General features: G+C 39.8%; 1 protein-coding gene across 1 annotated transcript in view; it reads right to left on the reverse strand.

The window, feature by feature from the left end:
• Positions 1 to 3,259: 3,259 nt before the first annotated feature.
• Positions 3,260 to 15,578, reverse strand: part of adgrb2 (adhesion G protein-coupled receptor B2) — a 232,919-nt gene continuing 220,600 nt past the window's right edge. The window contains exons 35-36 of the mRNA XM_079571360.1: positions 6,724 to 6,777; positions 3,260 to 4,507 (exon numbers count right to left, since the gene is read on the reverse strand). Of these exons, the coding sequence (XP_079427486.1) occupies positions 4,331 to 4,507; positions 6,724 to 6,777 (231 nt within the window). The 3' untranslated portion in view covers positions 3,260 to 4,330. The remainder of the gene's footprint in view (positions 4,508 to 6,723; positions 6,778 to 15,578) is intronic.

Here is a 15,578-nt window from a genome sequence, read left to right on the forward strand (position 1 = left end):
GACAAACGGCAAAAGTTCCCCAGACCAAAGTTCCAAAGAATCTTATCTCTGATTACATCCGTTTCTGCCATGGAAGTCATGTGGAGGTTTTGTTGCAAGCACTGTAGCAAGTTTAAGATGGCAATTTCAGAAAACAATTGTATAATAATAATACAGCAATATTCACTAAGGCAAGGGACAATCTTCAGTTTAGGTGCAGGTTCATTTTTTCATGCAGTTACATGACGTTTTCCTATTATGGCCAACATTTTGAGCACTTAGTTCTGGTTAATCAAAGGATAGAAGTTGAATTGTTTATTGCCACGGTCCTAATTTGACATCCCTTGTAAGCTATGGATTTTACAGTGTTTCTAGCACATGGAAGTGCATCTTTATTACCCTAAGCAATGAGTGGTGACTGTGAAAAAAGCTCTACTCCATCACTGTGGCTGTCATCCTCTGAACAGGTTCAACCTCTTTGCTGGCGCTGCTCTCATCGTCTCCTCACCCCACAGGAAGTTCCAGTCTGTGGCCTTTCTCCAGGGTGACTGATGGGCAGACTCAGGCACGCTTAATTACCCACAAGCCTCTGGGGTAGCACATGTCGAGTGACTGAGCCGTGCACAGCGTGTCATAGCCTGGCCTGCTCCTTCTGCCCGAGACACTCTGACAAGGTAGTCTTCGGCCAATGTGACAGTATTACCAATTCCCTATTTCGAACAAGCCCGGTGAAACTTGGAAAGAATAGTTGGACGAGTATGAAATAGAAATTAGAAATTAGATAAGTGTATGGGATTACAAGTGTTGCTTTTGTCGTTACACATGGAACTTTGCTGAGATTGTGGCGTTGTCCTGTTTATGCCTCACTATTCATTCATTTTTTGGGCTCATTGTGAGAGTTGTCATTCCAATTCAGACCCTCTAGTTTTATCAACTCAATCTAATATATATTAGAGCAAGTTCACAACCAAACTATTCTACATTTTATAAAAAATATTTTTTTAATTGTTACAGGGCCCACATACTTTGATTGAGTTTCAGTGTGTCTGATGCAAAAGTTCAAATAATCTTGTACAAAATTTAGCCTTGAATCTTTTCAAAGTGTTGAAATATTTGAGAATTACTGGTGCGTTGTTAGGTTTTGTGCAGAACTAGCTTCATATTCAAACTGTGTTCAATTTTCATTTGGAGTCAGGGTTGTTGAAAATTGTGTTTTGAAAATTATTGATCCATGTGTGTTGATCACATCAGTAATTATTTTGTGGGTACTGCGCTTTTCCATTTCAAATCCCCAAAAACTTTTCCCTGTCCCTTTTTAGGCAGATCACTGCAGCACAATTGGTCACAGCTAAGCTTCAGTGCTTCTGGGTAACACAGTTTGTCATGCCAAATACTGAATGATATTAGAGAGTGAGTAAACTGCAAATCCGCACAGCGCGCCGTGTCCCCTTTCCTGCGCCCTTGAAAGAACACATAACGCACAAACAATACAGGCCAATCAAATGAATTTGAAAATTTATTTTCATATAAAAAAGACACTATGAAAACATTAGAGGACTACTTTGTACAATCTTATGTATAAAAAGAAAATACAACATAAATGAGGAAACAAGAGGTCCAAAATCAACTGGAATGTCAGGTGGTCGATCAGTTGGTTAACACTTAAGCATCCAAAAAGTCAACTGAATGCTTATGGGGGTTTCATGTGAAAAGTAGACCGTTAACACAAGTAGCCCCCCGTCCAAAAAAAAGAAAAAAAAAAAGAACAACAACCATTGTAGATTTTGACAGAATTACAGCCTTTCCATTTGCATTCACAATAAAGAATAGCTTACTGTACCTTGGCAAGGTAAAACAAACAAAAAATAAAACTGCAGTAAGAACAGGAAAGGACAGAAAGCGACCGAGGAGGACAATGGAAGCAAAACCAGCAATGTATTTACTTCTCCTAAGTATGTGTGCAATTCGTAGTTTTCTATAAATGCTTCAGAATCAAACTGTTCACATATTGCAATGAAATGTTTTGTATGTTTGTTTATGTTTTTGTTTTGTAGGTGTTTTCTAAAGTTATTGAAAGTGAAGGAAAGATGCCAACACTAGTCTTTCTATGACTATATATTGGGAGTCCTTATGCACTTGTACTTGAACCCCTTCTCCTACAAGGTCAGGCTAAAGTGACCACGATGATCCAAATCTACAGGGCGGCGATGTAGCTTTGCCTATCAGCTGATTAGCCCAAAAAGGTTAGCAGGGCTGCACTCTTGTCTCGCCATCTGCGCTAAAACCACATCAGGGATCTTTAAACAGATGGTTCGAGGGCTCCATTGGAAAATGTCAGGACAAATCTCCATACCCCAGTAATTACTGTTTTTCATACACTCCCTGCGCATCTAAATTTTCATAATTTTCAGCTTTAAAATTGCTGTATGATTTATTATTTGTATTATTATTGTTGGCTTATAGTTGAATTATCTTTATTTCTCTTCCAAAGTCTTTAGTACAGTACAGAAGTTTTAGTGGGATGTTTTAATGTTGCCAGTGATTCAAACATTGTGGCTACACCATTTATAGACATGACCCATGGAATATGTCTCTCTAATTCATTCATAATATGTTTGGTGACCTCAAGTTCTCCCAAGAACAAAAGCTTGTTTTTATAAATCCAAGTCCCGGTTAGGTTATTATATTAATGCCATTATGATCAGTTCATATTTGCTCCAGTTACTTTTTTTCTTATCAAACATATGGCTTCTTTGGGGTGTACACTATACACTGTAGACTAATACACTATTGAACCACAGTCATTTCACTTTCCAATATGGAGTAATAGAAGCTGCCAGAGAGAATAATAAGGTAATCAAACTTGAGTATCTGTTTGAGGCGTGTACATGGTATATGATGGAGCCCCTCAAAATGACTAAATGTATTTCAGTGAGTGTAATCAAAACTAAAGATTAAGATTTGAGACTTTACAGTCCAGTCCATTTTTCAACAAATATACCGAACTCTTATGCTTTTAAGTGTGTAGCTGCAAGCCTTGTGTTCCTTCGGCATCCTCTTGTTAAAAAGTATGGTTAAAAGTGTTATCAGTAAATGTAAAACCCACCTTCTCATGGAAATACTGCAACGTGATTGGCTCTAACCACCGCTGGTATGGGTTCAAACAAATCAAACTGAAAGAAGCCAAAAACAAAGCCCCTTGGTAACTAAACCATAGCCAATAAGAAGTAGCAGTTGAGTGTAGCTTTTAAAGAAAACTTTTTTTTTTTTTTTTTTTCGAAATACAAACATAGCTTGGAGAATATATATTTGATCTGCAATGACTCTGGTAATCGTCCCACAGCGGACGACTGAAATGGATTCAGATGGTGCCGATTAAAGGCTCAAAGTAGCAAGTAAAGCAGACCAATCCCAAACCTTCAACAGCCTTACCAGAGTCTACATGCAGCACACGTTACTTCTAAAGCAAGCTCTTATGGATGTGTGGAAGGCATCCTACATCATCATTCAAGTTCCCCAGGAACTTTCTCTTGCACCCAAAAGAGTGTTATAAAAATGAAAGGCAGCACAACTGAAATAATTCATCTTCCTTCTTGCACAGCTCAACTCATTTGTATCAGTCGTATTATTTTTTCATCAAAAGTTTCAAAGCATTGGGGGGCATTTTGAACTAAATCACAAAAGTACACAGAGTGGGAGCACAGTGTTGACACAAAGATGCGAGGGGACTGGATGGATTGGAGAGTAGAGCTGGAGCCTGTAAAAAGCAAAAAGGATGGCACGTATGAGTGAGCAGCTATTCCACATCCTCCATCCTCATCCCTTCAGATGGAACAAGAACAAAAGGAAACAGTGAAAATGTAAGGTTTTTTGTCATCTGTCCATGAGATGAAAAACTAAAGCGGGGCTATGAAACTAAAAGACTGAGAAATCTCAGAGATCTTTCCCATTGTTAGAAAAAGAATGGTGCAGAAATAGCATTCTTTTTTCCAAATCATCAAACAATTGAAAGATATTTTCTTTTTTTTTTTTCTTCAGAATAAAATCAAGACATTTTTCTTCAGAAATAAAGTCTTTTTTTTTATACTTTAAGTTCATTTAAAAATGTTTGTCACTCACAGACGTACCAAGTCTCTGTTCTTTCTTTTTGATAGTCTTTGTGAAAAATATAGAAGAACAGTCTTCTGGTGTCTGTCCACTGCAGCAGTAAACCAATACAATATGGAATCTGACAAAGCGGGACACAGGAGCACTGTGAGAGTGCACACACTCATGGACTTGTACATAGATCTGCTGTGTGTGGCTGGGTTTAGGCGCGATCTAGTGTTCAGTGAGACATGAACAGAGAGAGTCAGACTTCAGTCTGGAAGTCTCCCTCAGAGGAGTCCGGTGTGTTGGCGGAGGAGGAGTCCCAGTTTTTATTGTGCAGTTCCATGCGGTCTTTCTGCTCCCCAGGCACGATGGTCAGCTCAGGAGTCATAGTCTTGAAGCTGTCCCATGAGCTTGTCTCCTCTGGGGTGGACTTGTCCTGGAGCAGAGGAAACACAAAACACACAGTCAACAATCATTTCACTTTTAGCATTTCTGTGGCGTAGATTTTTAAAACTTCATAAGCATAGTGTATTAAAAAAGGAAACAGGACCATAGTCGAGCAGAGACTTGTGGCATTAGAATAGGACTGCTTACTGATATAGCCAAAAGCACTGCGGAAAAAAGAAAACCCTTACAAGCCCTCACAAGCTGTCCTTTGTGGATACCCCAGCAGTTTTAAGATATCCTGGTAATGCTTTGACCTTTGCTCTGCTCATCTGTGCTTCTGGTTTGACTTATAACCTACAACCTTTCACCAGTGCACTGCAGAATGACCTCAGCTTCCCTCGGTCTGTGCTGTGCGACTGCTGCACCTGCTTCTGGAATATCCAACTCTACTCTTTTCACAAAGACCTCTATTTATTTGTTTCCTTTTTATGTAGGACTTGGAACACGGTAACATAGGAAATACCCATTCAGAATGTGTAATAAACTGCAAAATGACTAGGCAATAGATTGTATTTTTTTGTGTCAATAGGATTTACTGTTAAATAAATAAACTGTCCTGTTCAACTAATATTCCCCATATGGAACTATTCAAGTTTCATATCTGTCATAACAAAATAATGATGTGTGTGTTTTCTTTTCACAAATATAGCTTTTTAGAAGTGAGTTTGAATTCCCTTGGCTCTGATCTCTCCGTGATGTCTGCAGATGGGCCCACCAAGCATGTAAATACATGTGGAGGAGTCACTAAAAACGCCATTATTCAAATCACACAGCTTTTATACAGAGATAATGATTCAACAAATACAGGCAGAGTAGACCCCCACATAGATGGACAACAACCATTAAAACACATTAAAACATGTTTGATATGCAAAAAAGACGTGCCTTTTTACTCATTATGTAAACCCGTTCATACAGCAATACTCTAAAATGCATAATTCTGATCCCCTCGGAATGAGCTACTCTTCAACAGAAATGTGTTCTGCAGTAAGCTCGTCTTCACATTGGTACAACACCGGTCCCACCAAGAGCTCCCTCTAGCTCTTACAACTTCAGCCGACTTGCACTTGCCCATTTCTTCAGCTTCCAACTCATTGACTAAAACATCCAATCCAAGTACAGTGACAGACATGTCGATAACTTAATCCACCCGTCAGTGGACATTTTGACGTCCACTGACGGCTGAATTTGCATAAACGTGCTCACTTTACACAAACAGGTCATTCATGTGTCATTTCCCGAAGCATTTCTAATGTCACTATTCTTTACAGAGAAGAATTTACAAGCGACCTTACTGTCACGGAAATATAAATAGTTCAATTAAATGGCTTTGCAATGCGCAATGCAGAAAAGTATTTTTCCCACAAACCTCTGCTCGTACAATATACCGTATAATAAAAAATATTTTATTCCACAACTAGAACAAACAAACAATAAAGAGGTATAGACCTTTTACCCTAAAAGACATGCTGTGGTTAACATCCATTAATTATGAATACAGTGAAATCAGTTTATAAAAAAAAGCAAATGAATACTAAACCAGTGGGAACAACAACTTCTTATTTCAAAGAGATGAGCACCTGAGGTATAGAGATATATGAATTCAGGATAACGGCTGGTAAAGCATTTACTGAAGCAAGACAAAATGTAAACAGGGGTATTCCAATCCACAGGTGTGAACTATAATGACATGCATCCAATCTATTGCTCAATTTAAAATCATTAAGATAAGTCCTCTCCACTTTCTCGATTAACCACATTTACAATTCACTTCTATATTCAGACCTCTATGACACATATATCCATTGATCACAAACTGCATTGAGTCCCTCTTACCCGGCATTGTGTTGACTTGCCTCTTAGACCGCTGTGGGGTAATATTGTCCCTGATTATCATTCTGCCTGTGCCACCGTCTGACAGCTGGGCTAAATGAATACAAAAGGCATAATCTGGGAGCCAATTTGCATGCTAAACACCGGCGAAGAACATTTTGTAGAGCAGGAGTTGCGGGTAATGCTGCCGTAAAACCCTAACTTTATCCCTGAGAGACTTGGGCTAACGCGATTGTGCTGCGACTGCGTGTCTATCCATTTGCTTTTTTTTTGCCATCTCCAGACTAGACTACCATTCTGCTATGCCCCGAAGCCCAAGTCGCGTCGCTCCCCTCTCTCTCTCTCTCTCTCTCTCTCTCTGCCTCTACTTACACTCGATGAGTTCTTTTCACCGCCGGCAGACGAAATGCTCCATCGCTTTTCCCTCTGTGTGATGAAATGGGAGGGAGAGGAGGACAAGAGCAGCGGTGACGAGAGAGACAGACAGAGAGACAGAGGAACAGGAAAAGAAAAGAAAAAAAAGGGGGGATCACAGTCACTGACAACTCTTGCCCTGAAAACAACGGCGCCACTTCCACATGTAAAGCAGAAGAACAGGTAGCTGTGGGCCTGTGGGCCTTGTAAAGCGCAGCATGTCATTGAAATCCTGTTACATCAACTACCTTATACAATAATTGGTTCAAAATATTGACTGAACTTAAAATTATTTGCTTTATCACAGTATGAATGATGGGCAGTTGTTCTCAAACTCAGGTACGAATATCTCTCTGGCTATCCACCTAACACATTTACTTAAAAGTCTACTCAAGTACAGTTTTAGGGCATTTGTACTTTACTTGAACACTTTTTTTAACTGAGAACAAATCCATATAAAAGTGGGCTGCATGTTTTGTCTGGTAATGATCCATAGAGTGCCGATTTGCTTTAGAACACCATTCTGTTAAGACCGACTGCTGCAGCATTTTAATTTATTATACAAATCAAAGCATTAAAAAGGGCAGCTCCCACTAGTTTCAGAGTTTTGCCTAGTCATAAACTCCTCCGTCATCAACTTCGTCTAGTCTTTGGATCTTTAAGCATTCCAAATATTTTACTATTATGTTTCATTCCATTTAGTGCTATAATAGAGTAACATTTTCAATTCATCACAGAAGTTCAGATCCAGATGAAGGTTCTTTAGCTTTACAGTGGCACTCGCCTCCTTCTTTTTTGGTGTTTTTATCTCTCCAGTACAGCAAAAACGATATGCATTCATTCACGCATCATATAAGCCACAGTCCCACACACAGACAATAATCACATCTTTCATTATGACTTTGGGATGGGCGCTACGCATATGAGGAAAAAAATAACATTGAAACTGCACAAAAACAAAAAGGAGGAGTGAAGATGGAGGTGTAAATCCCTAGTCATAACAGTGACCTGAAGTCCTGGAAATCACATACAAATCGAACTAATTAGGTTCCGACGAGTCAACATTGTTATTGTCTTAAAAACGCTCAAACAAACTCATGAACTCCATGTGGTCTCAAACTAATTTGTCATACCATTTTTGATTGACTTTTGTCTTTCTAGTGACGTGTGAATTGATTCTAAAGTTCCAAAGTACTTTTGTAATTTCAGAACTGGTACATAAAACAGTGAGGACACTTATAGTGGGCACTTTTCTTCTGCTGCCAGTCACATGAAGGAGCCAGAATTTGTAACATCAGTGCTTATGTTACATGTGAGGAAGTCAGAGAGCACCATTAGACCACAATAACTCTTTTGATAATATGAGAATATAGAATACTTCACTAGAGCACCATCATAACCAGCCTATGAATGACTTTATCTATTTGTGGTTGCAATGTTTAGGGCTTATAGTATATATTAAGGGAGCATCCTCCTCGGGGGAAGTCTTGCACGTGCCGGTTTCAATTGCTAACTTTAAAAATAGTAAACAGAAAATAGATCCCTCCCCCCCATAATCCCTGGAAAATGGAGCCGAGAGCCAATAGAAATGTGTCACCCGGTCCCAAAAAAAGTTTGTGACAGAAGGCGCCACAGGAAAGCAGTGGGGAGGGCATGTAGGGTTCCAATGCGAGGGAATATCAGGCAAACACAAACATCCATGCCACGTCGAGCCTCCAAAACCCTGTTCTCTGTGCCACTCACAGCCCCCGTCAGTTTTTCGGAAGCAGGGCAAAAACCAAATTAAGCGTGTGTGTGTGTGTGTGCATGTGTGTATGTATGCGAGTGGGCGAAAAGATGTGACAGGCTATCTTTGGGGTAGGTGATGGGGGAGGACAGGTGCATGCTGAGAAAGCGTGGTTCACTTTACCTTCGTTGATTTGGACGCCCGGGGCTCTGCCGACTGCCTTGCTACTTTCAAACTGGGACATGACAAGGAGCATGCAACGTGAGGCCCAGTCAGCCAAAACAAGAAAAGAACAACAAAAAAATAAAGAAATGAAGAGAACAACAAACCAAAATAAGTCAATGGATTATCAGGTAAAAAGACGAGACGTGAACTGAAAAAAAAAAGGTCAAATAATAATACACAACCAGATGTGAACAGAGTGGATACCAAAGCAAATGACTGGGGGATTTACATGTTTTCTGCCTTTCCTTTTCCACACTCATGCTTAGTTACCACATGGATAAACATTTTTATTGTGTGTATCCAACACATGCATTGTGTTTTGGGTCACAACATCACGGAATAAAGTAATACATGCCTTTCAGTCATGTGACTTTTGTTGTTATGGCGGCCATTTTGAATACCGAAGTAGAATTATGTAGGACTACAACATGTAACAAAATCTCTACTCAGGATATAAAAGAAAGACAACTGACTGACAGTGGCATTTTTATGTAATCATATTCATTGCTCAACAAGAAGTTAAAACACGGCCCCAGAGAGCGCACGTTTATGTGAAGAAACCAGTGAGTCAGTGTTTAAGCTGCTCAAGACGTTAGCATGCTACCGATTAGCATTTAGCTTCAACAGCTCAGCTCCGACCTCTTCAAAAGAAAGCCCTGAACAACACTCCAAACATCTAGCCTTGGATACCACATGTGACAGAGGTCAGAGCTGAGCTGTTACTGTAGTAGTGTAGCCACACATGTGTTTATCGTGTTCACAGTTGCTAACCGGTTGCATGTTAACGTCTTGAGCAGCTTAAACACTGACTCAGACTAAGACTCTGTTGACACGAGGAACTGTAAAAATCACCGAGAAAGGTTTTCTGTTAATTCTAATTTAGTCTGAGGAGTGAAGCAGATGTTTAGTAAATCCTGCTGTTGCTTGACAGACAGAGCTGCTACTTCAGTATTCAAAATAGCCTTTGTGTGATGTCACTGGAAACGCATGTATTAGTCTACAGAGAGTGTGTCAATGGTTCAGTGCCAGTTTGCATTGTTGGCTTTGGTTTTGGTTGATTGTGATGGTCAACATTTCCAAAAGCTTCTTCAAATTCCAATGACTAGACAAGAAATGCACTGTACTTATTTGTATTAGACATTTACAGCTAACAGAAATGTGTCACCCAATCCATTCAGTTTGTATGGGAAAGCTTTACGGACTTGCATCATTTATGAAAGAGCTCAACTGGCCTGGACGTGGCTTGGCTTTAGCCACGTTTAGGCCCGTAGCTCCCCAAGAAATCACTGTCGCAAATAATAAAGCCCCATCAAAGAGGCAGCTCTGGAGAATGTAGGGCGAATAAATTCCATTAGTGCAACACATTGCAAACAAACGAGCAATCAGAGAAGTCGGCTAGTTGCACCGCTGTGTGGGCCCTTTGCATTCTGAGGCCAGTGTTAACATAGTTCCAAGCAGCCCTTTTCGCCTCACTTTAATTGGTCCAAGGGAGCTAAATGAGCTAAATGAGTAGTGTAGCTTGTGTAGCACGATGCCAGAGCCGGGCCGCTGTTCTGCCCGTGTTCACCATCAGCTCATTAGAAGACACAGACTGTGGGCTAAAGCTAAATATGGGTAGCTTCATGGGCAATTTATGTAGAAGGGGGGGACAAAAATAGCTTTGTGAGTTTGTGGGAAGGGAAGGGGGGGGCTAGGAAATATAATTAAAAATAAGCTAATGAGAGATATTAATTATTCTATTAATGCCCTGAATGCGGCACCGTGGGCTTTGGAGTGAGTTTAGAAAATGGGAATATAAGTGAGACAGCGTGAGGGAAAATGTCAAGCCGCGAGGACAAATAGAGGGTGCGAATTAGATATGACGCGAAGAGAAGAGGCTAGAATTTGCATTATTGCTGGAATGTGAAATTGAAGCCCCTTAGCCTAATGCCAGCAAATTGACTATCAGGGCCTGAGGGGTTAGAGAGTGTTAAGGCAAATTGCCCTCACTGAATCAACAAAAAAAGGGGCTCTTTGTCATTTTGAATTATACAACTTCATTTTACATGACAAGCGCTGAAAGCAGACACATTACCTCAGCTAAATTTCTCTTAAGTGGGTGAAATACAGTGTGAGTATCATCCACTTACGGCAAATGAAATGATCTCATTTGGGAAGCAGATTGGTAATAACTTCATTTAAATTCTACCAGTGCCATTTATGTAATTTAATCTTATTTAAATGATCATATATGTTGCATATATGGGAGACTTAAAGGTGCATTATGCAACTTTTTATGTGGGGGAAAAGAAAGTTGATATGTGTATGTGTATTTGACTTTGTGGTGACCCAGGGGCTGTATGAGACAAGAAAACTACATAAACACAACAAAAAACAAGATAATAAGGAGAAAACACGACAAAAAGGTTTCAAAAATGGAATTAAAATGCGGCGTCAACGTGACACTAAAGTTCAGATCATTCTTGCATTCAGATGAACCTTTACACTGGCCAAGAAAGCTTTTTTGATTTGGGTAAAGCCAAACTGGAAATAATGCACTTGGTTAATGTGGATAGGGGGGGTAAGAGAGTGTCACCAGACCCTTTGTTTGCTCTATAGTATTTGCCACTGCTTTGAAGCAAACCTGCCCACTCCTGTACTATTAGGTGCATATTGCTGCAGTAAAGATCTCGCACTGAATAGCACACATTGTAGACCAAGAAAAAAACCATAACCGACTTATATGATAATGCAATTTGACTTTTTTTGTTCCACAGACGCAACAAGATAGGCGACTTCAAGACGACTATTTCCAGTTGGGACTTGGCTTTATCTCTGTTGGCAAGACGCAAACCACCAGTTACGTGCTTTCAAAATAAACACAGGTGAGCTGCACAACTCCTCAGTGAAAACAATGCCTACGCAATGCACATTACCATACGCAGCCCGACACAGATACAAATAAACCCTTTTTTTTGGGGGGGGGGGGACAAACTCTCTATTCCTGCGCTGATTTAAGAGTTAAGGGACATCATTCAAGTATTGTCTTCTCAACCGCATTCCCCCTATCTGCAGAGAGAAGTCAGGCATGCTTCATTTAACCCAGCAAAAATATCCCATATGAGAGCTAAAAATGCATCCGCTAGATTATTATGCGCCATCCTACTGTTTAAACTATGTATGTATTCCACAAACATTTTCCTGCTTCCCACTCGGAGGGGTGTAAGCGCTGCATCGCTGGGCGCTGGATGCAAATGTGTGCGGTTTGCTCACTTCAAGAACTTAACTTAAACGTATTCCTGTGGGGAGGGAAGGAAACAATGGTGGTAAAACTGTGGTGGCATGCTGGGGTTTGCGAGGGGGCACGCCGCGTCTTAACATTATACAGGGATTAAGTAACTCATAGTGACACACACGCGCAGAGCGGTTTCAAACTACGACACGAACAACCACCGCATCCTCATATGTGGACATGCAGGAAAAATAAATCAGTAAAATCAACTTTATTCCTGATATATAGGAACACTGTATAGAGACAATGCACCTTTACTTATAATCAGCAAAACAAATGACCTTTCTTAAGCATGTAACTGACCTTTATGTGTGTTTACCTGTAATATATTTTAAAGGTCATGTATACTCTCAATGATCCCTGAGTTAAATGGTCTGTTTGCAGTCAGGCATTGCTCATATCTGCAGCTTAACTACAACCAAGTGGAGTGTGTCAGTGGCACCAAATATTTGTGCCAATATAAGCCATCCAACAAGTCTACACATAACCATGTTTGTAGTCTTTCTATTTTTTATTAAACTAATCCTTCATCTTTGGCAATGACCCACCACAAATTCAAAAATAATGTGTTTCATTCTTGATAACAGGCGCTTGCAATAGCACATGATGTCCGCAATTTTAGCTTTTAATACATATTCGCAACAAAAGAAAGAAAAGAAGCCGACATTCGGCAACATGTTGGATTAGTGCCTGCAGTTGTGTGAATGTGGTTGTTTACGCAAGCGTTGCACCACTTGTGAAAACCACTTACATGTTAATCAATGTAATCTCTATATACAATCGAGTTGCTAAAGTTTGCACACAGAAAAGCACCTCTAATTGGACTGAGGTAAACACATTTCAGAAGCTGTAAATGCATTGTCTTAAACATCTCTTTTGTGAGATGCTGCAGATATAGGAGAACCGTATGGAGGAAAAGGAAAGGCAAATGGATGGATTAACAAATAAATTGACACAAAATTATTCATGGAAATGATTTGACAGTTTTACCGCAAAAAAATTGACCTTTCATGAAAACTCTGATATCCACTCATCTAACACAACACAATGTGCACAGAATGTACTTTGTTCTTACCTTTGGAGCAGAATAAACAGTTAGCCCAAAAGGCCAAACTTAACATTTTTTGTCCTTTTTAGTGCCCATTCTTTATGAGGTATTTTGGAAGTTTATGACTTATTTATGGTTTGGTTAGGTGGCTTTATGAATTGATTTAGTACACGTTATGGCATTTAGCTCAGGGTTTAATTCAGGCACTAAAATGGACAAGAGTTTGGACTGCAACCTCACTCATATGGTTGCAATTCATTCCACAACAAATAAAAGCCAACTTTGTGTTTTTTAAAAGATAAAAGACATCAAACCATGTCATGTAGGTTCCAGTCCGTATCACCCAGTATGTAGGCTTCTAATACTTGTATGGGGCTGATGGATGAAGGAGGTCTGGCTCAAGCACAATGATAATCTAAAGCACTACTGCACCACACCACTAGAGGGACTGATGTTTGGTCACGTCACAGAGTTGATTGTGCCTTACGTTGACTCTCTTTGTAAACAAGAGAAGTTCTGCGCACTAGTGACGGCTCGGTGTTGTGCCTCGGGGGTGGGGGAGGGGGCACCTGTAAGTTTAACTGTGGTTAAAAAGGAGTTTATGAGGAGCAGTTACAACGACTATGGTTATGAAGCATGTTAGAAAAAATATTGTCATCACAGAATTTTCTACAGATGTCGAAGAGTTACATTTAGAATTATTTTAATCATTATTTTTTATATATTAATCGATCTTTCTTTTTTGTTGTTGTACATACCTACTAGTTCGTACATATTGATTCTCTCATTACAAGGCAATATTGCTGGTGTTGATATGAAGATAAAACAAGCGGTGTGGAATCCCCTGCATTGTTAACTCTCCATTAAATGTTATTCATTCCTGAAATTAAGTTCTATTATAAATCAAAGCCGGTGTTGCACTCTCAGTCAGTATCTGTCATGTGGCACAGAACACATTAATTGAGTAATTACGATACAATTATGCTATTACCCATGCCGTTCTGGGCCCCTGCACACATTGTGGACTTAAAGGCATGATGCAGTGAGTGACATTCAAACATAACCCACACACGCGCTCTCAGAAGAATGGGCAGACAAACATGTTTGGGCTCTGATTGCTCACAGTGCAGCGCAAACACAAGGCTACGTCTCATCTCCATAATGAGTGTGGAGTCAGCAGCAGCAGCAGCGCGTCTGCGAGGGTGACTCCAGACATGTTGACAAGAGTCGGCTTGAACTTCCACTGGCTTCTGTCAAAGGCCTGACATTGAGAGCATTATCCCTGCCATTATTCAGAGACGACTGAACCGCCTACTTACATCCTGCACAATGACTTTAGATGTGCTCCTGGAGTGAAGGGAAATGGGATCATTTCTGTCTCTATTTGTTTAAATGTGCCTACATTGAGTTTGAATTTGGCAAAAAAAAGAAAAGAAAAAGAAGGTATTATTAAAGTACTTCTTCACAAATTTGGCAACCGGGTATATATTATCTGTGACTTCATTGAACAAGCTCGCTCTGTTTTCGCTTTGTTCTTCCTGTACTTCCTCCTTTTGCTTCACGATAGAAGTTCGGATCAAGATGCTGAACTGTGACTGCTCTGGCTTGGGAGATGGCAACGTGTCAGTGAGTGAACAGGATGGGAGAATATGGGCTGGTATTTAGAAAGCCTCTCAGTCTGTCTCTTCACTGGATATGAACATTACACGTGAAACTGCATGCTGCTGATGCCAGTGGAAAGAACGGTCATCAAGACCAGCTAAACCAGCACTCAGATGAAGACTGACTGAGCGAGTGTTGCTGAAGGTCAGAGTCTTTACTCTGTCTGCGGATGAAGGTTTTCTTCAGAGCCTCAGTCAGTCAGTCAGTCAGTCACAAACACATACAGACTTAGCTCATGTGAAATCAGACATTTAAAAACAGTGACAACATACAATGTGTGGGGTCATGTCCAGGATTTTGAGATATAGAGTTAACGTTTATTATACTTATGTCCAAATTTCTCCCTGTTTCACTGTTAATTCGTCAACATGCATATTTGGCATAGTTTATAAATATGCATAACATATTGTGAAATGAGTTTTCTCACACTGGAATATCTGAACTGCTATTTATTTTTTTTAAATCTCAAACTAACCCAGAACTATGCCAAAAAAAAATGTAAATTCATCAATGCTTTTTGCTCTTGAAAATGCCTTCTGATTCATTTCTTTTGATACGTAAGGTTACATAAATCCTCATATAAGCTTTCATTAGTACTTTTTTAATTCAATGTACACAAGATGCCTTCACATATCTTATCTTACATCCTGGAGGAACTGAATAATGAACATGACACATTTTCAGATGGTGTTTACATAGAGAAAGAAAAAAAGTTTGGATACTTCAAACGTACAATGTCTGTGGCAATGAATAGTGCAACAGAAACACAGATATGACCAAGTATTATCGTTCGTATCAGTTATTATATGGTATAGAAAGATTTGGTGTGGACTGAAATATTTTAGTGCCTGAGGACTGTGGCATTCCATCCTCCAGTTAGT

The sequence above is a fragment of the Gobius niger genome, assembly GCF_951799975.1.
Source record: "Gobius niger genome assembly, chromosome: 14".
In the NCBI taxonomy this organism is placed as follows: Eukaryota; Metazoa; Chordata; class Actinopteri; order Gobiiformes; family Gobiidae; genus Gobius; species Gobius niger.